The sequence below is a fragment of the Pipistrellus hanaki genome (assembly GCF_964339955.1).
Source record: "Pipistrellus hanaki genome assembly, chromosome: 3".
Taxonomy (NCBI): Eukaryota; Metazoa; Chordata; class Mammalia; order Chiroptera; family Vespertilionidae; genus Pipistrellus; species Pipistrellus hanaki.
In genome coordinates, this window is record NC_140505.1 from 142,151,050 (window position 1) to 142,173,184 (window position 22,135).

Genomic DNA, 22,135 nt, shown 5'->3' on the forward strand with positions numbered 1-22,135 from the left:
AGGTGGGGAGAGAAAGGGTCCTGGCTGTGCAAGCTTGGGGTTCGCCAGAACTTGCTTAGAACGTGGGGTTTGCTGAAGTGGAAAGAGGGAGGAGTTTATAAGCACCTGTCTCTAGGGGATTGCGGCTGGCCAGCAGGCTCCCGCCCTGGAAGCGGTGGGGCTTGGCCAGCCCAGACAGCCGGGATTAGCTGGATCTTTTGTGCTGTGCCAGTTGCCAAGCAACACCATCCTCCTGAGCTCTCACCACGGGGAACACCTGGAGAGACCGGGGGGGGGGGGGGGGGGGGGGGGGGGGGGGGCAGGCAGGAGGCCGGAGAGAGGCCCAGCCCTTTCCCTCACAGGTTTATCGGGCAGTGGGATGGGTACCCCTTAGCTCCCTGGTGTCCCTTTGAACCCCCACTGTGGGCTCAGGAGCCCAGGGCCCACAGACACACAAGGACAGTGGCAAAGGCCTGGGCAGAACCTCGGCACAGGCAGGGCCTTCCAGGGAGTTCGGCTGCAGAAGGTGGGAAGGGAATCCTGCCTCCACATCTGAGGCCCAAGAAGAGCAGAGTGTGTCTGGGTGGGGCTATCCAGTCGTTCACGGAGCAGGGAATATCATCAGGAAGGTGGACAACTCGTCCGCCTTCCATTGCTCTTCTGTAAAATATCCAGCTGGGGAGGGGAGATCCTGCCTGCCACAGAGCCATCGAGGACACGGATCCTAATCCCTGGCTGTGCCTATTCCACTGAAGAACTGGGAGGGGAATAATTTGGTGATTTAATTGTTAGGTAATTTAATTCTTTTATCTTTTTTTTCTTTTTCAAATAATTTTTTTAAAATACGTTTTATTGATTTTTTACAGAGAGGAAGAGAGAGGGATAGAGAGTTAGAAACATCAATGAGAGAGAATCATCCATCCTCTTGCACTCCCCCTACTGGGGATGTGCCCGCAACCAAGGTACATGCCCTTGACCGGAATTGAACCTGGGACCTTTCAGTTCGCAGGCTGATGCTCTATCCACTGAGCCAAACCAGTTTCAGCTCAAATAAATTTTTATTGTTGAAAGTATTACATATGTCCTCCTTCCCCTCTCCCCCCATTGACCCCTTCCAGCCTGCCCCCGCCCCCCCCCCCAGGCCTTCAGCATTCTATGGTCTATGTTCATGAGCCATGCATATATGCATACAAGGTCTTTGGTTGATTACCTCCCACCCACCCACCCTCCCCCACCTTCTCTCTGAGATTCCACACTCTGTTCCATGCTTCCTTGTTTCTGGATCCACTCCATTCATCAGTTTATATTACTTAGATTCCACATATGAGTGAGATCATGTGATACTTATCTTTTTCTGACTGACTTATCTCACTTAGGACGATACTCTCCATGCTGTCTCAAAAAGGTAAGAGATTCTTCTTTTTTACTGCTGCATAGTATCCCATGGTACAAATGTACCACAGTTTTTGTTTTGTTTTTAATCCATTCATCTACTGATGGGCACTTAGGCTGTTTCCATAGCTTAACTATTGTACATTGTGCTGCTATGCACATAGGGGTGAACACATTCTTTCTGATTGGTGCTTCGGGTTTCTTGGGATATATTCTAGAAGTGGGATCACTGGATCAAATGGCAGTTCCATATTTAATTTTTTGAGGAAACTCCATACTGTTTTCCATAATGGCTGCAGAAGTCTGCATTTCCACCAGCAGTGTACAAGGGTTCTCTTTTCTCCACATCTTCACCAGCACTTGTCATTTGTTGATTTATTGATGGTAGCCATTCTGACAGATGTGAGGTGATATCTCATTGTTGTTTTAATTTGCATTTTTCTGCCGGGACCGGTTTGGCTCAATGGATAGAGCGTCGGCTTGGGGACTGAAGGGTCCCGGGTTCGATTCCGGTCAAGGGCATGTACCTTGGTTGCGGGCACATCCCCAGTAGGGGGTGTGCAAGAGGCGGCTGATCGATGACTCTCTCTCATCGATGTTTCTAACTCTCTATCTCTCTCCTTTCCTCTCTGTGCAAAATCAATAAAAATATATTTTAAAAAAAAAATTTGCATTTTTCTAATGATAAGTGACTCTGAGCATTTTTTTTATATGTCTTTTGGCCATCCGTATGTCCTCTTTGGAGAAGTGTTTATTTAGGTGCCCATTTAAAAAAAAAAAAAAGTATTTTATTGATTTCAGAGAGGAAGGGAGAGGGAGAGAGAGATAGAAACATCAATGATTAGAGAGAATCATTGATTGACTGCCTCCCACACGCCCTCCACTGGGGGATGAGCCTGAAGAAACCTGGGCAGGCAGGAATCAACTGGAATCAAACTTGGACCCTTCAGTCCACAGGCTGACGCTCTATCCACTGAGCCAAACCAGCTAGGCTGCCCATTTTTTAATTGGATTGTTTGTCTTCCTTTTGTTAAGTTGTATGAGTTCCTTATATATTTTGGATATTAAACCTTTATCTGAGGTATCATTGTCAAATATGTTCTCCCAGTGGGCTTCCTTTCCATTTTGTTGATGGTTTCTTTTGCTGTGCAGGAGCTTTTTACTTTGATATAGTCCCATTTGTTTATTTTCTCCTTAGTTACATTTGCCCTAAAAATGTCTTTTTTTTTTTCTTTTTTTTTTTCAGAGGGAGGAAGGGAAAGGGATAGAAACATAGACTTAGAAACATTGATGAGAGAGAAACATCACTGATTGTCTGCCTCCTGCACACCCCCTACTGGTGATCAAGCCCACACCGGGCATGTGCCCTGACTGGGAATTGGATCCTGGGTTGAGGCTCAACCTCTGAGCCAGACCGGCCAGGCATAACTGTTGGGTAATTTAAAGTATTATTTTATATTTATAGGAGGGAAATTTTTTTGTGTGGGGGTGTTGTTTTGTGTGTGTGTATGTGTGTGTGTGTGTGTGTATGGGCGCGCGCGTATACACGCATGTGCGTACCTTTTAGGTATCTTAAAGGCACAAAATTGGAATGGGCAATCATAATTCTTAACGTATAATCACCATGTGCTGGGATGACACCCTCCCACGCCCAGTGGTCTGCAAAAGTCTGCTCAGGTGCTCCCCAGGTGTGGGAGGGTGTGTGTGCCAGGTGCCTGAGGAGGCATCAGAGTGTGTGGGCACCTCCTTGGGTCCAGGGGCCATGAGTGAGGTGACAGAGTGGACTGCAGCGTGAGGGGTGTGGGCACGGGATGGAGGACAGCCCTAGAATAATGGAGCCTGCAGCCTCCGGGGGGCCCCAGCACACCCCCAGTTTCTCAGGCTCCTGTGCTCTCTGCGGGGTGCTTACCAAAGGATCAGAGCAGAGTTCCCAGCTCTCCCTGGCGCTGGCTGCAGAGACCCCTGTGCACTCTCTCCGGGCGAGGCCTGGGTTCCAGCACCCAGGGAGGCTGCCGTGGGTGTGGTGTGCTGTGAGCTGCCTCAGCCGCTCGGCCTTGGGAGCGGGATAATCCCGCCGACACTCGCACCATAAATGTCCAGACCCAGAGGCACGTTGGAGCTGTCCTCCGCAGGCCGGGGAGGGCCGGTAACCTGAGCTGCTGGCAGGCCCTCCGGTCACTTCAGAAGCGATCAGCTGATGCTCCCATGCTCCGGGGCCCATTCATCACGCCCCCCGCCAGCACTGCCACGGCTATTTCCAGTCCCTGGGAATGGAGCGGCTTATGTAACGGGCTGGACGGCAGGGGCTGGGGTAGGGCCTCCCCCATCTCCCAAGCCGGCCGGCCCCTAAGAGCCCGTTCTCCCTGTGGAGATGTGGGGGAGGGGACCCCACACACGGGGGGGGGGGGGGGAATCACCGCGCAGCCTGGTGCCTGCCAGCATCTCCTCCCTCCTTCTCCCAGGACCTGGAGGCCACCAGGAGCTTCTCCTTCGCCCACCCAGCCCCGCACAGCCTCTGTCTCTCTCGCTCCCCTGACCCTCAGAGGAAGAGGCACTGTGTTTGTTGCCCGCCCCTCTGGGGGCCCCCTCTGCTGCCCCTTTCTGACTCCCACAGGGGGGGCCTGAGCGGTTTCACCGGGGGGTGAAGCAGGGATCAAAGACACCGACTCCCATGGCGGCTGTGGGCGGGCTTGGTAACTGCTGAGCCTCAGTGTCCATCGGGGAAATGGAACAGCATCTTCTTTGCAGCATGGCTGTGGCCACGCGGGCTCCAGGAGGCGGGGTGCCCAGGTGGGACTCTCAGCCCCGTCTGTGAGCCGTGGGCAAGTGACTCACGCGGCCCGTGCCTCAGTTTCCTCCTGTGTCAGTGGAGCCAGGGACACCGCCGAGCTCCCTGACCCAGGAGAGTCCCAGTCCCTGTGAGTCTCGCTCACCCAGCGCCCGGCACGTGAGCACCAGCTAAGTGCGAGTATAATTAGACAATGTTTGGGAGATCACGTTCCTCAGCCTTGGCTCCCCATAAACACTTGGCGAAAGGTAGACGTTATTTTTAACTTCTTTCTCCTTCACGATCTCAATCCTCTTTATAAACCCACCTTCCTTTAGCCGTGCAATTCCTTTTTTAAAAAATATGTTTTATTGATTTTTTACAGAGAGGAAGGGAGAGAGATAGAGTTAGAGTCATCTATCAGCTGCCTCCTGCACGCCCCCCACTGGGGATGCGTCCACAACCAAGGCACATGCCCTAGACCAGAATCAAACCCGGGACCCTTCAGTCCGCAGACCGATGCTCTATCCACTGAGCCAAACCGGATTCAGCCCGTGAAATTCCTTTTAAGTGTCCTCCTAATCTCCCCTCTTTTGTTGTCCATCTGCTGCCACTACCAGTAAAGGCCCGTATGGATTACGCTGGCCCGGTGTTTACATTCACAACATATTTCACATGCCCTGCTGTCTGCGCCTCGCGGCAAACCGGTGACCGCAGCTCCTGTCCTTGCTCCGTGTGGCGGAGCGGGGACGGGTGTGAGCGGTGCAGAGAGCGCATCAGCTGCTCAGGGGCGTGCCCAGGAGGCGGTCAGGGTATTCCGACCTCGGCCACGGAGCAGAGGCCTGCAGGACGTGACCAGGGCATGCCAGCTCCGCTTTGCCAGGGCAGATTAGCGCAGGGAGCCCTCCTGCTTCCGGCCCCAGCCTGACGGCGCGCTCACAGAGTGGGAGGAGAGAGGCCTGTGGGATTTATAAATACCTCCCATCTGAGCACCAGCTGGGAGACCCCAAAATGCTGTGTGGTGGTGCCCTCTACTGGGGAGAAGGGGCCTCTACTGGACTGCTGCCTCTGAAGGGAGGAAGGGGGGTGAGTGCTGGGTTCATTCTTATTCACACAAAAATCTTTCCAGGGCCAGGCGGTCTTCTGGGAAACCATAGAGTTGGGGGTGAGGGAGGTGGTGGGGACTGAGCAGGGAGCTCAAAAGTCCCTCCTTCCATGGTGATACATGGACTGGGAATGGGGGGCTGAACATAGATAAAACATATAATGTAATGCCAGGTAACAGGAAGAGCCATGAAGGAGGAATAGAGCAGGTGAGTGACTAAAGAACGATGAGGGATGCTAACTTCAAGAAATGTAGGTAGGAGCCCAGGTAAGTGAGGGAGAGGATTTTATCTGGAAAAAGGCAGAGGGTGGGTTGCAGGGGGCTCCTGGGTGCCCCGGAGGATGTGACAGAGAGCAGTGCTGGGGAGAGAGTGAGTTCAGGGATGGAGATTGCTCCGGTTCTTACTGTGGGGGGCAAAAACAACTTCCCTCCCGCCTTCTACGTTCTTCTACTGAGCTAATAACCAAGTTAACATGAGATAGGTTAGCAGTAGAAAACTGTCCGCTTTTAAAAAATAATTTTCAATAAAGCATCCGGCACAAAAAGAGAACCGAATCCAACATTTACCGTATTTTCCGGCGTATAAGACGACACTGTGTAAAAAGCCTGCTCAGATTGGCCAGAGTCAGAGAGGTGGTCTATTAAAAAAAAGAATTGGTGTTGCCTCGGAAGTGGGGGGTAGTCTTATTCAGCGAATATAGGCCTAAACCTATGTTTTAACTGTAAAATTAGGGGGTCGTCTTATATGCCGGAAAATACGGTATTATGGATGTACCGGAGGAGGCATCGGGCAGGTAAGGTTTATGCCATTTTGGACAAAGGAGAAGGGGATGGGGCCTGGGACTTCCAAGGGAACATAGGCAATTCACAGGGAGCTGAGAGAGTGCAAGTGCGAACAGTGGGTAAACAAATTCTTGCTGGGCCCGTGTACAGCCCCCAGGCCGTGCTGCTTTCTCCGGGTCTGTCTGCCACGTGTAGTTCACATCAGGGTGCTGAGGGCATGTTCCCTTCCTTAAGCAGGTTGTTCTGGCTCAGTGGTCGGCAAACTGCGGCTCGCGACCCACACGCGGCTCTTTGGCCCCTTGAGTGTGGCTCTTCCACAAAATACCACATGTGGGTGCGCATGTACAGTGCGATCAAAACTTCGTGGCACATGCGCAGACGTCGGTTTTCGGCTCTCAAAAGAAATTTCGGTCGTTGTACTGTTGATATCTAGCTCTGTTGATTAATGAGTTGCCGACCACTGCTCTAACTGAATTTATATGGGGGCAGGGGGCAAAGTTCCTTTCAGGGGTACAACATAGTGATTCGACCTTGCTATAACTTACAAAGTGATTACTCCAGTAATCTGGCACCCGTCTGACACTATCTTTTTTAAAAACTATATATTTTATTGATTTTTTACATAGAGGAAGAGAGAGGGATAGAGAATTAGGAACATCAATGAGAGAGAAGCATTCATCAGCTGCCTCCTGCACACTTCCTACTGGGGATGTGCCCGCAACCAAGGTACATGCCCTTGACGGGAATCGAACCCGGGACCCTTCAGTCGCCAGGCCGACGCTCTATCCACTGAGCCAAACCAGCCAGGGCCTTTTGTTTCTTAATGACAAGCTTAAAATCAATACCCCAGAGGCATTATTTTAGAGTGGCAAATGTTGGGCCCCTTCATTGCTATTGTGGCCCCTGTAGAAGGGAGAGTCGGTCCAGTGGCTGAGAAGTCCTGCTCAGAATGCCAGCACATTAACATCCACTAACAAGTCCTGAGCCCGCTAGGCCAGGGGTTTCACAGCCTGAGAGGCGAGTGTTCCTGGCAGGACCGCCATTGTGCAGAGGAGAGGACTGGGGCAGTGAAGGGGGAGGGTATGTGGTTTGCCCAAGGACAGATAGGACAGAGCAGGGACGCAAATCTGGGTTTGTCTGACTCCAGAATCCAGACTTTTCATCACGAATTGTGCGCTTGGAGAGGGGAAAGAGGCAGGACATAAAACAGCACGCAGAGGGTGGCAACAAATCAGAAGGGGATGCTCTCCAGGGATGAATGATGCCCTCTTTCCACTGCGGGCCAGAGCCTGAGGGGGAAATTATTTACTCCCGGAAGGCGGCGGAGAACGCCCTTAGTATTTACAACCACCACGCCTGGCACCCACACACTCCCTTCCCTTCCCTGTCCTGCGCTGAGCCCTCCTGACTGCCCTCTCCCTGAGGGGGGAGGGGGGGCGGGTATTGGGTGTGGGGAGGAGGCTGGGACTCAGGTCGCTTGCAGGAGAGCTGGGACCAGAACCGACAGCTGCACACATGCACTTCGAGTCTCCAGGAGTCAGGCCGAGGAAAGCAGGAGGGTCGCAGCCCAAAAAATCAAGGAAGGTCTGAAACGGGGGCAGCCAAGCGGGCCGGGACGAGACGCGACGACAGCATGAAGCAGTTCGCGAGTCTGCCCAGCAGAGGGCGACACCTCCCCAGAGCTCCGCAGCCCTGTCCGGAGGCCCTGGAAGCCAGAGGAGCGTGGGGTTGTGAAAGTCGGGGCGTGGGGCGGTGGTGGGGCGAGGAGGGAGGGAAGGAAGGAGGGAGGGCCCGCGGGGAGGCTGCCCGGCGGGCCCGTGGTGTCGGCGTCCGGCGTGGTGTCTGTGCGGGCGGAGAGGGAGGCCAGAGCTGCAGGCGCTGGAGGTGCGGGCGCGGAGCCGGTGCCCGCGGGGGCGGCGGGGGCGCAGATGTCTGTGGGGCTTCCTGAAGCGGCAGGATCTGCTGCTGCGGAGAGGCGGTTACTCACTCGGGCTTCGCCACCTGCTTCCCTCCTGGCTCCCAACCACCACCCAGCGTCCTTCTTTCCACCCCCAGCTACAGGCAGCGGCCCGCGCTGGAGCTGCCTCTGCCATCCGCCCTCAGGCTCCCACTGGGCGGGGGTGGGAGCGGGTGCCCAGCTGACTCCAGCACCACCCCTCTGACCCCCAAATCCTGGTCTGAAACAGGAACCCCTGCTCAGCCCCCTCTCCCCTCGACTCCCCCTGGAGCATCAGCTACAGCGCAAGTCCTGGATGCCCGGGTGTGTGCTGACCCCTGACTCCAGCCGAGGTGGGGCGTGGCTGTGTCTGATGGCTCTCCTCGCCCTTCAGGAGCTCCCAGTCTGTGGGGGTGATGGCCACCACCCATCCCAACACTTACACCGCAGCCCCAAGAGTGGTTCTGTGTCAGTGTGGGGCACCCGTCCTCAGCTCCAGAGGACGGGGGTGACAAGGAAACGGATGTCAGCCTCAGCAGGGCCCGAGTTCTGGCAGTATTTGGAGTCCAGAGCTCTCTAGAATAATCTCCATTCCACACCCAGCCCACAAGTCCTTATTGAGCAACTGGGGTATTTTTATTTTACTTTTTTTTTTTTTAATGTTTATTTGATTTTAGAGAGAGAGGAAGGGAGAGGGAAAGGGAAAGAGAGAAAAACATTGATTGGCTGCCTCCCATACACATCCAGACCAGAGATCGAACCCATAACCCGGGTATTCGCCCTGACTGGGAATCGAACCTGCAACCTTACAGAGCATGGGACCACGTTCCAAATAACTGAACCACACTGGCCAGGGCCTGGGGTGTTTTTTTAAAATACTAATGCTCCAACCCACCTCCAAACGCCCCAATCAATCTTAGGGGAGGTGTTTATTTTGGAATCACACGTCTTGCAGTCACTTAACCAGAGACCAGCTTCCCAGCAATAGTAGTGTCGGAGCCAGGCCCTGATCGGAGTGAGGTTAGAGAGCACTCTAAGTGGGCCATGGGTTGCCCATCACGCTGGGGGTTGGGGAGGTTGCTGAATGGGGAGCTGGCCAGCTGTGAGGGGAGCTGCTAAGTCGCTCTGAGGAGTAGCCGCAGGGAAAGCCAGGCCCGGAGGGGCAGGATTTGCATAATTTTCACTTTTGACATAGATTTGTTTGTTCTCTACTGAAAGGCTGAACTCCAAGAATAGAAAACTCACTGAGGTGTGGGGGGCGGGGTCTTCTACTTACAGCAAACATGTTTGTCTTGCAGTTTTGCAAGCGTGCTTCCTCCCTCTCCCTTGCCCCAGTCCACGAGACTTCAGACCCTATGAGTCCCCACAGGAGAAGGTTGAAATGAATGACGTTTGATCAGGGAAGTTTTTTTTTTTTTTTTTTCCCAATATATTTTATTGATTTTTTACAGAGAGGGAGGGAGAGAGAGAGCTAGAAACGTCGATCAGCTGCCTCTTGCACACCCCCTACCGGGGATAGGCCCGCAACCAATGTAAATGCCCCTGACCGGAATCGAACCTGGGACCTTTCAGTCCGCAGACCAACGCTCTACCACTGAGCCAAACCTGCTTCGGCTGATCAGGGAAGTTCTGAACTCAGTTCCTTCAGACGTAACTGCCTCCAGTAAGTGTTTGCCCACTCCATGCGGGGCACGGCCAGGTGTCAGAGAGTGGGATTCGGAGGTGGCTCCACTTTCGGAGGGTGGGGCAGGGCTAAGGAAGGCCGAGGAGGTGGGCTCTGGTAGAGAGAGCTGCCTTCCCAGCACCCTGCTGGTCGCCCGTGTGTGAGGTCAGAGCTGAGAGAGGTGCAGTGTTCTGGGGTCACCACCAGGGGTCAGGCCACCTGCTCTATTGACCGGGTCTGTCTCAGTTCCTGGCTATTTTACTCTATTGAGAAAGCCGCCCGCCCCCTCACAGCCCCGTGTCCCTTTCTCTCTCACTCCTCGTGGCCCATCACTCCCTCCTTCAGGTCATCCCATCCCCCCGTCCGTGCAGGGCCAGGCAGCCTTCCAACGACACAGCCTGACGTTCCTCTTGACCCGTGAGGAGTCCCACAGCCTCTCAGTTCCCCAACCTCACCCGTGACAGACTGACTAATAAGCAGAAAGGCTGTGTGCTGTCTCACCCCTTCTCCTCCTGCTGCTCTTCAGCTCAAGTCCCCAGTTCTGTCTATGGGGTCGCTCCTAACAGGTTTTCTTGGGTGGGTCAACAAGCCTCCTGGCCAAGCCCAAGCCCCGTGTGTGGCCCCCACCCAGGAGCTCACCCCAGCATAGCACCCACATCTGTGGAACCTCGATCCCTCTGGACCTGATCTCCTCCTCTGCTATCTGGCACGTCTCAGACCCCGCTCCTCTGGGTCCCGCCTTTTATACTCTCTCCATACTCCCACCCTCCCTCCCAAAATCGAATCCCACAACTTTAAAGATTAAGCTCCTCTCAGTAGTTCTTTCCCACTTGGACCCTGTCCTCACACTCCCTCCCAGAAGCCTTCTTCCCAATGCAGGGTCTAGCGACAAACCCATGAGAGAGGATGCGGCTCTGCCAGGCACCCGCTGTGCTGCCTTAACCTCTCTAGTTCTGTTCCTTCGTCTGTAAAACGGGGCCCTGGGACGTGGCTCAGCCATGCTGTGCGGCTGAGTGGGGTGATGGGTGTGGAGGTGCTTGGTGCAGTGCTGGGGAGATACTCCCCGGTCCTCCCCCCACCCCCCACTGTCCCCTCTGGCCTGCTGCTGGGACGCCTTGTCTCTGTGCACTGGCTGCCTCTGATCCCGCCACTGCCCCGGGCAGAGGGGCAGCCACCGTGCCGAGATGGGGCCGGTGCGGTGCTGTGTGGGGACCTCACACCAGAACTCTGTCTGCAGGGCTGTGACCTCACTCCAACAGGCCCAAGATGGGGAGTGGTGTCCCCTCTCCTCCTCCTCTCTGGCATTATTGGGGCTCCCTTTGGCCTTGGTGGGGAAGGGCTCCCCTAGAGTCCTCCAAGGTTTTGGAGGTGAAAGGGGGGAGGCAGGGCAGGGGGAATACCGACCACACGATATAAGAGTCCCTGCTCCTTTCCCACTCACACCCACCCCTCCACCCAACGCCATTCCTGGGTTAATTTTTAGCATCACAGCTCACACATTAGTCACTCCCTGTCACCCACCTACACGGCAGGAGGCTGCTGTGCGGGTGCCGTCATCCCATCCGCTGAGGGTGGGATCCAGCCCCGCCCGCCCTGGGTACCCTCTCCCCCTCCTCTGGGTGCGCAGGGCTAGTCAGGAGCCCCTGTCAGCCTGGGCGAGGAGTCCCGACATCACTCTGGATAAGCTGCATGGGGAGGGGAAGAACCAGCTGGGAGGAGAGAGCTGGGCATCTATTCTGGGAGCAGGAAGGCAGGAAGGTGGCGGCCGTGCCCAGACAAACGGTCTCCCAGCAGCGCTGGGCCTGGAAACAAGGTGAGAGGCCCCTCCCGAGGCCTGAGGCCCAGGAGCCTCTTTGTCGGCACAGCAGAGCAGCTGTTCAAACAGGGAGCCTGGGGCAGCTCCATTTTCCTAACCAAATGCCCTCCCCCTCTTGGACCAGGGAGGGGAGGCCTCCAGGTCCAGGGGCCTCGTCTGGAGCTGACACCCAGCCCCCGGGGATTGCGTGAAAGGCCCACAGATGTCCGTTACAGGTGGAGCGGGGAGGGCCCCTCCCCGTACCCAGGGCTGCGAGGTGGGAGGCTGTGGCCAGCTCTATAAGGGCTGGCCCTACGGAGGCATTCCCACTGATCGACCATCTACTGTGTGAGGGCTGTTAGGCCTGGAGGGACAAGGTAAAGGAGGCAGTTTCCCGCCTTCGGAAGGAAGTCAGTGAAATTACCAATCGGTAGTCCTGGCCGATGTGGCCCAGTAGGCTGAGCTTCGTCCTGTGCACCAAAGGCTCGCCGTTCAATTCCTGGTCAGACACACACCCAGGTTGTGGGTTCAATCCTCTGTTGGGGTGGGTGTATCTGAGGCAGCCAATCGATGTTTCTCTCCCTCCCTCTCTCCCTCCCTTTCTCTAAAATCAATAAAAACGTATGTTTAAAGAATTACCAATTGGTAGTAAATGCTATAAAGAAAATGGGGGAGGGGCCTCAAAATAAGAATGGTGGGGACAGGTCAGGGAAGCCTGTGTGAGGTCATGTTTAAGCGGAGCGCTGAGGAGGAGGAATCAGCCTTGGAGAGAAGAGAACGCCAGGCAGAGAGAAGGGCCTGGACCAAGGCCAGAGGCAGGAAAGAAGCTGGCACATTTGAGGAAGGACTGGAAAGAACAGAGGGGCTTACATGTGACACGGAAGGAGAAACAACCTGAGTTTGGAGAGGCGGGGGCCAGGTCCCGGAGGACTTCACAACGGCTCGAGCTGTGAGGTGCTTGGGCCTGTGGCTGCTGTCACCCCAGAGGGCGGGAGGCCTTTTGTACCGTGTCTGCCCACAGGGATGTACGTGTTATGGACAACAGTGTAGGTCTTCTTCTTTTATTCCAGGGAAAGCCATAACGAGTTCTAAGCCGAGAAGGGTTGTGATCTGACTTCCTTTTTGGAAAGCTCTTCCCCCAACGGCTTGCTGTGTGAAGGATGGTCCAGGGATAAGGAAGGAGGGAGGGAGGCCGTCCGGAGGCTAGGGCAGTGGCACAGGAAGGAGGGCGGCCAGGCAGAACCCAAACCCCATAAAACCCAGGCCATTTCAGGTGGTGACGAGTAAGATACTGGACTCCTTCTCGCCGAAGGCTGTATTTCAGAGGGGCGGCAAGACCTTCAGGAGGCAGCAGTTGAGGGCTGAAGGGGCCAGCTCTGGCAGGGGCAAGTGCAGAGGCCCCTAAGGGGAGGGATCTGCCGTGTACCCATAAAACCAGGTGGCCAGGGCAGGGACCCAGAGGGGGAGACAAACCGGGCGGGGATTCGAGCTAGAAATCTTGTTCTGGGGACACTGGAAACCCACGGAGGAGACCCCTGACGGGGCCGGTCATAGGTTGGCTGGATGATGGCGAAGGTGTCCTGGGAAGAGGGGGTGCCCGCACAGCCATCTACACAAGGACAGCTCTAACAAGGACATTAGGGGGCGTGGCCGCCATCTGTTGTGGGTATTTGGGGAGGGAGACTCAAGATGCATTGAAACAAGAAGCTAAGTTCTGAAGAGGGCGTGGGCCTCCGGTTCAGGCCCAGACACGCTCGTTAGAAATCCCCCGACTACTTCCCCGGCTGCGGGCTCCGGGTAGACAAGGCGTAAAACACAGCGTTTGTGCGTACACGTGTGTGTGTGTGTGTGTGTGTGTGTGTGTGCGCGCGCGCGGTGGAGTCAGAGCGTGCCGAGCCCCCTCCCTCCGGCAGGCAGTCACCACGCCGACACAGATAAAAAACCGTACATTTTATACAGTTTGTGGTTCAGAAGCAACAATATGCGACACGGCGGAACGGCTGGTCCTGCCCTCACCCCACCCGGACATGCTCCTTCTGTCCACCTCCCCCCCCGCAAGGGGCAGAGACCCCAACTTGGTTACAGGCCCCTGGGCATGGCCGAGCCCTTGGGTTGAGGCTAGAGCGAGGGGGCCCTTCAGCTGGAACTGTGTGTGTGTGTGGAAGGGTCGGGGGGGAGCTACAGGCCATAGCCTCTTCTCCCCAAGACCAGGGGCCGTGTAAAGCTGAGGGGAGGCTTCGTGGGACAGGGCCCCCATCAGGAGGAGCTTTCCTGGACACCCCACAAGGCACTGTGACCAGATGGAGGATGGCCCCCGAACCTCCCCCAGCCTGGAGCCCGGCTGGTTCTCCCTGTGCCAGCTCCCACGGTGGCTGGGGGGGTAGAGGGGGGCAGCAGGAGGAAAGGCATCTGGGTCGGGGTCCCCCGCTGGGCAGAGACAAGCCAGGCGCCCCGCTGAGCTGGCAGGGACCCTCTCCCGCTGCTCTGGGCTCCTGGGGTCCCCCATCTCCCTCGCCAGCGCCCCCTCGCTTTCCGCACGGGCAGGAACGAATAAATAAATAAATACCACCCCGCCCGCCCCCCCTACAGCTGGCTCTCCTCCTCCTCCAGGGAGCGGTTGAGTCCGGGGATGAACTTGAGCAGCCGCCGGCGGAAGCTGCGGTACTTGGCCTTGCGCAAGCCTGGCCCGCACAGCGCCTGCTCGCGGGCCTCAGTCCAGAGCGCGCCGGGCGCGCCGCCGCCGCCGCCGCCGGGGCCGGGGCACCGCACGCTGGCGCTGCGGCTCAGCCCGGCCCGCAGCCCCGGGGCCGGCGCCTCGGCGGGGCCCGGGCTCAGGCCCGGCGCGCGGGCGGGGGGCGGCGGCGGCGGCGGGGGCGGCGGGGCGCCCTCGAAGAAGCACGTGTGGTAGACGGCGTCCTCGGGGTCGCCCCCAGCCGGCCGCGAGCCCCCGCGGGGGGCCCCGGGCGCGGCCAGCAGCGGTCCGAAGGGCAGGGAGCCGGGGAGCAGGCCGGCCCCGTACAGGCACGAGCGCACCGACTCCAACGTGTCGTAGATGCTGGGGTCCTTCACCACGAGGCCTGCCGGGGCCAAAGACCGGGGAGGGAGGGAGTCAGAGGGCACAGCTGGGGGGTCATAGGGGGATGGGGGGGGGACAGCAACTTCCTATTAACCATCTAAGTGGCCCTGGGCAAGTCCCAACGCCCAGTCCCACTTGGCTGCCTGTCAAATGAATGACGCACTCCGATCCTTATGGGGACCGCCTAGGCATGGCGCATGAGCCACGGGGGGGACTGTAAAACCTGCTCTCTCAGCCTTGGTGCTCCCATCTGTAACATGGAGAGACTTTCGAACACTTCCTTCAGAGGACCATTGAGAATAGAGCAGCCACCAGACCAGGGCGGTTCTGTACCCAAAGTCGTAGCTCAACAAACCGTTCTTCACTTTGGAGGGGGAAGGAGCCCGCTCACCAGTTCTGGGGGGACCTCGTGGCTGAGAGCGTGAGGGTATCCATAGGGGCACAGACTGCCCTTCACCGCGGCCGCAAGGTACTCACCGTGCACCAGCCGCTGCTCCTGCACCATCAGGGACCTGTACTCTCCCCACTTCTCATACAGGGTTTGCTGCAAGACACACCCCCCGCCTCCCGGTCAGGAGCCAGCCGGAGACCGGCCAGAGGTGGGTCCAGACTGAGGGATCAATCGATTGGGGGGAGAGGGGGTTCACAGGGGAAACCCTACGATGAAACGGAGGTTCGGATAACTGACCCCCTGAAGAAGCGTGAGGCTGCGGGGGCGGGGGCCGGGGAGAGGGCGGCGGGAGCCGGCCATTATCCGGGCCGCGTTACCTTCAGGTACTGCAGGCGAGCCTCCAGTTCTGCCTTCCGAATGGAAGTTCCATACAGAGTTTCCAGCCTGAGGGGGTTGGGCAACCGAAGGCTGAGTGAGTGCCCGCCCAGGATGCAGAAACACCAAGACAGGCGGAGCTCAGCTCAGGGCTCCCAGGGACCCTGGCGCCTGCACGCACCTGAGCACGTTGCCGGAGGCCTTGATGATGTCCACGATCTCCCGGTGACGGATGCCTTCCACGTTCAGGCCGTTGACGCTGGCGATGGTGTCCCCTGCCGGGCAGAGAGGGGGTCAGGTCAGCATCTGCTCAGTGCGGGGGAGGATCCCAGGCAGGAAGGGTAGGGGCAATGACCCCACAGAACCATCCTGAACTCCCCCTCCCACCTCCCCATGGCTGTGGGAAGAACCTGTCCAGGCCCAGACCCCAGCCTAGTGGTCAGGCCCTCTTCAACCCACCCCCACACTCCACCCTCAGGAAGCTCTGACCCCAAGGGCTGAGCCCGCCCAGCAACTTTGGGCTGCCCCCGGAGAAGGTTGTTTCAGTCTGGCCCAAACGCTGTCATGAGACCCAGACAGACAGGGTGAGCAGCACCGAGCTGAGAACTAACACTGGCCCTGGGCAGGAGCGCGTCTCATCCCCTGTGCCACTGCATAGCCTCCTGACCCCGGGCAGGGCAAACCGCCAGTTCTGAGTTCCTTTCCCAGCTGTGCCCACCTCGCACCTCGGGGATCGGGAAGGAGAGTGGTGTGAACCTGTTTTGCAAAGTTGCAATATACCACTTGGCCATGAGGGGCTGCTGGTGAGTGGGCAAGCAGGTGAGGGCTTCGGGAAGAAAATGGTAGCAGAATTGGGAGGGGCCCGTTTGTGCAGTTTCATGCTGCTCCTTCCTGGGACTTGGGACTCTAGACTTGGCCAATCCCCAGGGTCTCCTCCTGGAGGCATCATTTCCCTGTTAGAGGAAGTCACACAGGTACCCCAGAGCTGGGCCAGGTCAGGGGCAGGATAGGCCCTGACCCCTAAGATCAGGCAGATGGAAGGGAAGGTTGCTCCTTGCCCAGCTCCTGCAGCCACTGGGTTGCCCGATTGCCAGGAGGTGGCAAAACATCACCAGGCAGCCCTGACCGGTTTGGCTCAGTGGATAGAGTGTCGGCCTGCAGACTGAAGGGTCCCAGGTTCGATTCTGGTCACGGGCATGTACCTGGGTTGCGGGCACATCCCCAGTAGGGGGTGTGCAGGAGGCAGCTGATCAATGTTTCTCTCTCATCAATGTTTCTAACTCTCTATCCCTCTCCCTTCCTCTCTGTAAAAAATCAATAAAATGTATTTAAAAAAATCATCAGGCATTTACCCGGCCCTGGCTCTGTGTCAAGGGAACCTCCTCTCCAACTGTAATGTGAGGGCATGTCATTGCCCCCATTTATTGAGGAGACTGCTAGATCACATGGCTAATGGCAAATGTGCCTGGACCAAAGCCTGGAATCTACCCATTCTTCTTTCCGGCCTTCCTAAACCAGGGCAAGGGAGGGAAACTGGTTTTAGAGAGAGTTCTTGCCCCCTCTGCTTGGGATAAGGGTATACCCCTGCCCAGAGCCCTGTGTCTGAGCTCAGGCCCCACCTGGCGTGAGCCCAGCCAGCTGGGCAGGGCTCGCCTCATGAACCCGGCAGACAAAAGTCACCATCTCCACTCGCTGCTCCTCCCGGTGGTGAAGGCCGTATGTCTGTAACAGACGAGGGGACCCCTTAGTCCTGGGTTGGGGCAGGGCCCCCCCCATTCCTCAGACTGGCCTCCCAACCCCTCACTGGCTCTGCACCCAGCGTCTCCCACCTGGATCTCAAAGCCGAAGGTCTGGTTTTCCTCCTTCTTCAGAGTCAGCACTTTCCTGCAGGAGACACAAGGGCCATCTCATCAAGGCTGTCAGCACTGAAAGGAGCTTGGCAGTCCCGCAGCGTGGCCTGCCACTGCCGCCAGAGCCGGCTAGGGTACAGCCCGTCAGGGCTCCCTGTCTCCAGAGACACCTCATTCTCAGCACAGGTTGCTGGGATGTCCTCCCGGTGCCCAGCCGAAAGCAGCTTCCGCCCGCCTTCCAGAGTCCATCCAGCCTCCGGTGCGGGAGGCACTGGGAAGGTCCAGCCCCCGGAGCTGGTGGATGAGCTGGATCATTCCTTAGTCAGATCCTCCTTCCTCTGAGCCCCAGAGTGGCACTTACTGAGTTAGCGAAGGCTCTAAATTCAGCCCCAGCCTGGAGCCTCCTCTGATCCACAGCCTTGGGAAGAGGGCTGGCCTGCCCCCGCCCTCCCCCTCCGCCCCCCCAGAGGCCGGTCACGAGGCTGAGCCCAGACCACAGCTGCTCCTCCCAGCTTCGGAGGGGCCGGCCCACCAGATGTGAGCGCTGGGGGAGGGGAGCCTCAAGGCCGCCCCTTCCCGCACGGAGGGCCTGCCCACTGGACACAATGGTCTGGAGCGGCTCCAGGTCCTCGCCTGCTGGGGAGCCTAGAGTTTCCTCTGCCCACTCCGCCCCCTTCCTTCCCTCCCCGCCAGAGGCAGAGTGAGAGCAGCTGCCAAAGGCCCCTTCGAGGCTCCTCGCCTCGGAGAGGCCCTGGAGACCCAGGTCCCCGGCGCAGCCTGACCCAGATACTACTCCCCAAGTGCTGAGCGGCAGTTCCCGAACCCTGTCCGAGCGCCTCCCCGGCCGGAGCCCTCAGAGGGGTTCGGGAAGGGAGCAGGGTGGCTGAGGCCTCCGTGTCTATCCCAGGGCGATCGGGTTTTCTGGAAGGGCTGGCAAACTTTTTCGGCAAAGGGTCAGGCAGTAAATAGTTTAGGCTTTCTTTTCGGAGTTCATTCAGTCTCTCATACACGGTTCTTTGTTTTTATTTTAACAACCCTTCAGACGTATAAAAACAGCTCTTCGCTCAGGCACCGAGCAGGCCCATCTGGCCAGCTGGTCCGTTTTAGAAGAAGCCAGGCCCAAACCGGGACCCGGCTGAGTGGGGCCCGGAGCAGCACTGAGGTCTGCTCTCCCTCAGACCCTTCCTGGCAGGGCTGCCACGGATGGGGCGGGTTCTGGGAGCAGGGGCAGCGAGACTGAAGCAGCTGGACTCAGCTCGGCTACGGTCTGGGCCCTCAGGATTGGCTGGGGCTGGGAGGGCTCAGGACCCTGGAAACTTCTCTTAACTTCCTCACCTCCCAGGTCCAGGCCTCCCAGGGACCAGGGGTGGGTTGAGGAGCATCTGATGACTCAAAAGTAGGGACTCTTTCCGTGCCACCCCCTTCACACAGCCCACACCCACACCCACACCCACACCCACACCTGCCCCTGACTTCACGGGAGGGAGCCACGCTGAAAGGGTGGGAGAATGACTGCCCCGGGCTGGGTGAGATACTGTCAGGCTGCCCCCCACCTCCCCAGGTGCCTCCCCGCTTTGAGCCAGGGCAGGGGCAGGGGTGGTGGTTACTCACCGCTGCTGCTCCGGACTCTGGCTGAGGTTCTTCCAGCGGAATCCTGAACCCTGGGCGGGAAGACGGAGAGTCAGGAAGGGGCAGGTGAGAAGAGGGCTGTCCCTGAGCAGATGCTGAGAGCCTGGCTCTGGGAGGTTCCTCCCCAGCACTCCCTGCAGTCTGGTCCCAGTTGCACATCTGCTTAACGACCTGCTAAGTCCACTATCAGCGTCACCCCACGGCATACTCCCTGTAGCGGGGACCGCAGAGACACACAGCCCCGGGTTCCAGACACACGGACCTCTAGGCCCACACTGGGGGTGGGCGTTTCACTCATCTCGGCAGAACAGTCTCCACCCCGGGGTGCGAGGGCCCGGCCTCGCAGACGCCTGTCAGGGCGCTCGGGAGACCGCCCGCCAGGCAGGCCTCTCCTAATCTCTCAGCCGCAGACAGTGGCTTGGAGCGCTGGGCTCCGGGCCCAGGTCTGAGGGCGGGCAATCCCAGCCCAAGTGCGGGGAGGCAGGGGCCAGAGGGGCCGTGGCCTCCTCCAAACCACAGAGTGTTTCAGGGACCTGGGCATTGGATGCTTTCTGGGGCAAGAACAAACAAACAAACAAAATCCTTAGGCCTCCAATGTGTCCTTAAGTCTCATCATATTTAGGAGAGAGATTGGGAGTTCTTTTTGTTTGTTTATTTATTTTGGGGGGGGATGAAAGAGCAGAGGGTTCCTGCCTCTTTAGGGCCCTTGAGAAACTAAAACAACCCCTCCCTACCCCCTACCCCTTCTCTCCCCCTAAAGTATTGATCCTCGGAAGAAGTCCCAGACCAGCCATTGTCCCATGAGCCCAAGGAGCCCTGGGCCTTCCTGGTTGGTGCCCTGGTTAGCTCTCCTCACAAGCCTCCCCAAGGCTCGGAAGATAAGGGGACCCTCTTTCTCCAGAGCCAGAGACTGACCTCAGGGTGGGGACACTTCCCAAGGGGCCGGGGAGGAAGCACGGGGCAGCCCAGAGAGAGACCCCTTTGTCTTTCCACCCTATTTTCATAAAATGCAAATCCTCAACAAGCTGTTCATTGTGTGGGGGGAGCCGAGGGCCAGGGGAGGAGGAGGGGGACCGAGCGAGGAAAGGCCGCCAGCCCCCTCTCCTAGCCTGGGTCTGTACCCCCACCCCGGCCCCCTGCTCAGAGCTCGGGCTTCCCTGGGGCCAGAGGAAGAGCCCGCGGAGGAGGGGAGACGCGGAGGGCAGGCGAGGCCCGCATCCTTCCTGCCCCGCGGGCGCCTGGGACCCCTCCCACCGCGTCCGGTCCGGCCAGTCCGGCCCGGCCAGGTCCCGGAGCCGTGACCTCGCCCCCCGCTGGGCGGCAGCCCCGGCCCAGGCGCCCAGAGCCCGCTCCGAGGGGGGAGCGCACCGGACCGTGCTCTCCACCGGGACCCCAGGCCGGCCCCGCTCCCCTGCAGGAGCCGGCGAGGGGCCCTCGGGCTCCGGGACCCCTGGGCTCCGGGAGGCAGGGCGCGGAGGTGCCGGCCAGCTGGATGAGGAGGAAAAGGGGGTGCTGGGGGGTCAGGAGGGAGAGCCCCGAGATGGGGCGGCGGCGAGGCGGGGGCCAGGGGCGGGCAGCTCCAGGGACGGGGCCGAGGGAACTCGGCTGGTCTGGCCCTGGCCGTGGGGGGTCGGGCTGGGGAGCATAGCGGCGGACTGGGGGGCCCTGGGCGGGATTCTGGGAGGGTCGCGGGGGGCACAGGTGGGGGTGCTGCGGGCTGGAGGTCCGGGGAAGGGACCCCGGGGCGGGGTAGCGGCCCGGAGGGTCCGCGAGGCCGGCGGGGAGGACGCACCTTCCGGCGGGGCAGGGTGCCCCCCGACACGGCGAGCGCGCGGTACAGCTCGGCGGGGTGGACGTCCTCCAGCGCCGCGTACAGCGCGTCCCCCGCGGGCCCGGCGCCGGCGGCGGCTGCGGGGGCGCCCGAGGCCGGGGGCGGCGCCGGGGCCCCTCCGGGGGCGGGCGTCCGGGCGGCGGGGCCCGGGGCGGCGGCCGCCTCCTCCTTCGGCGGCGGCTTCCGGAGCCGGCGGAGGGTCATCGCTGCGGCCGCGGCCCGCGCCCCTCGGAGGCGCTGGCTCCGCCGCGGGCGATGGGCTGCAGCTCGGGGTGCCGCCGAGCGGGCGGCGCCTCCCTTTATAGGCTCCGCGGGCGGGCCGGGCCGGGCGGGGCGGGGCGGCCTCCCGGCGGCCAAGCCCCCAGCGCAGGCCCCGCCCCCGGGGCGCCCGGAGCCCGGAGCCCGGCGCGGCGCGCGGGGGAAAGTCGGGGAGCCGAGCGCTCAGTGAGGGACCCGGCCACGGACGGGGGGGAAAGGAGCGGGGAAGCCGGGCGCCCTGGGCGGCCGCGGTCTCCGGGGCCTCGGGGAGGGGTGCTGGGGAGGGGTGCGCTGGGAGAGGTGAACCTCTGCGGGAGGGTGCTCTGGGGACTCGGGGACCCCTGGCGGTGGAGGAGCGGGAAGGGTCCGTTGAGGAGGGGTGCACCCAGGGGAGCTCCTGGGAGACCTGGGGGCTTCGGAGGACGGTGGGCCAGCGGAGAGGCCCGGGGCTGTGCAGGGCCCACGGAGGGCGAGGCCAGGCTCCCCAGCGGAGGTCAGAGAGGCCTCCTCCGCCCCCCAAGTCAGGGGAAGGAAAGGGGTGGGAACCCTGGAGACGGAGGGCTTATCCCGGCCGGCCCCTCGGAGGGGAAGAAGTGGCCCCTCCTGGGGAAACCTGTCCTCAGCCCCTGACGTCAGAGCTCACCACCCCCTCCCCAGCACACTGAGGAGCTGACTCATGGGGAGGCGGTGTGCCTCCCTCCGCTGCTCCGGAGTTCAAGGTTGGGGTGTGCTCAGCCCCGCTCTGACCCAGGCTGAGGGCCCCAGGCCGCAGGAGAGGTGGGGCGGCCCAGCTGACGGCGCTGCCGTCAGAGGTGCCCGAATAAGAAGTGAGAGGAGGAAGGGAAAGGCCAGGTTTGGCGTCTGAGGAGCGGGGAACTCCCGCAGGGTGGTAACCCCCACAGGGTGCCCAGCACCACCTCAGCCACTGCACAGAGGCCAAGGCCGGGGAGCGCTGTCCCTGTGTCAGCCTTGATGCTAACATTCACGCACACGGACCATGTGCTGTGCACCCTGCTCTGCATATGCTTTGCATACACAAATTAACTCACTTGGTTCTCATGACAACCCTGTGACACAGGTGTGATCACCCTCCCTTACACACAGGAAGCCCAGGCCCAGCGAGGCTCAGTAACTTGCTCTAGGCCAGTGGTCGGCAAACCGTGGCTCTCGAGCCACATGCGGCTCTTTGGCCCCTTGAGTTTTTAGCAAAGGCCAGCTTAGGAGTACTCTAATTAGGTTAATAACAACGTACCTACCTATATAGTTTAAGTTTAAAAAATGTGGCTCTCAAAAGAAATGTCAATC

The 22,135-nt window shown here is 59.3% G+C and overlaps 1 protein-coding gene across 2 annotated transcripts; it reads right to left on the bottom strand.

Annotated features, from left to right (window-relative positions):
* Positions 1 to 13,351: 13,351 nt before the first annotated feature.
* On the bottom strand, positions 13,352 to 20,857 carry TAMALIN (trafficking regulator and scaffold protein tamalin). 2 transcript variants are annotated; one of them, XM_084877488.1, is made up of 8 exons: positions 20,534 to 20,857; positions 18,724 to 18,773; positions 17,092 to 17,146; positions 16,882 to 16,984; positions 15,444 to 15,537; positions 15,265 to 15,331; positions 14,974 to 15,040; positions 13,352 to 14,500 (listed from the first exon to the last, which is right to left on the bottom strand). In XM_084877488.1, exons 1-8 carry the CDS (start codon positions 20,774 to 20,776, stop codon positions 14,004 to 14,006), a joined length of 1,176 nt encoding a protein of 391 aa, XP_084733614.1. In that variant the 5' UTR covers positions 20,777 to 20,857; the 3' UTR covers positions 13,352 to 14,003. The 2 variants fall into 2 exon arrangements, with proteins under 2 accessions (XP_084733614.1, XP_084733615.1); XM_084877489.1 differs by having other exon boundaries at positions 13,352 to 14,497; positions 20,534 to 20,855.
* Between the last annotated feature and the right edge of the window lie 1,278 nt (positions 20,858 to 22,135).

Excerpts from the sequence above, each read along its gene's own strand:
- TAMALIN (XM_084877488.1), bottom strand. The coding sequence starts at position 20,776 with ATGACCCTCCGCCGGCTCCGGAAGCCGCCGCCGAAGGAGGAGGCGGCC. Across the intron at positions 18,774-20,533 it reads GCACCCTGCCCCGCCGGAAG|GGTTCAGGATTCCGCTGGAA; the intron begins GTGCGTCCTCCC and ends CTTCCCGCCCAG. Across the intron at positions 15,332-15,443 it reads GCCTCCGGCAACGTGCTCAG|GCTGGAAACTCTGTATGGAA; the intron begins GTGCGTGCAGGC and ends CAACCCCCTCAG.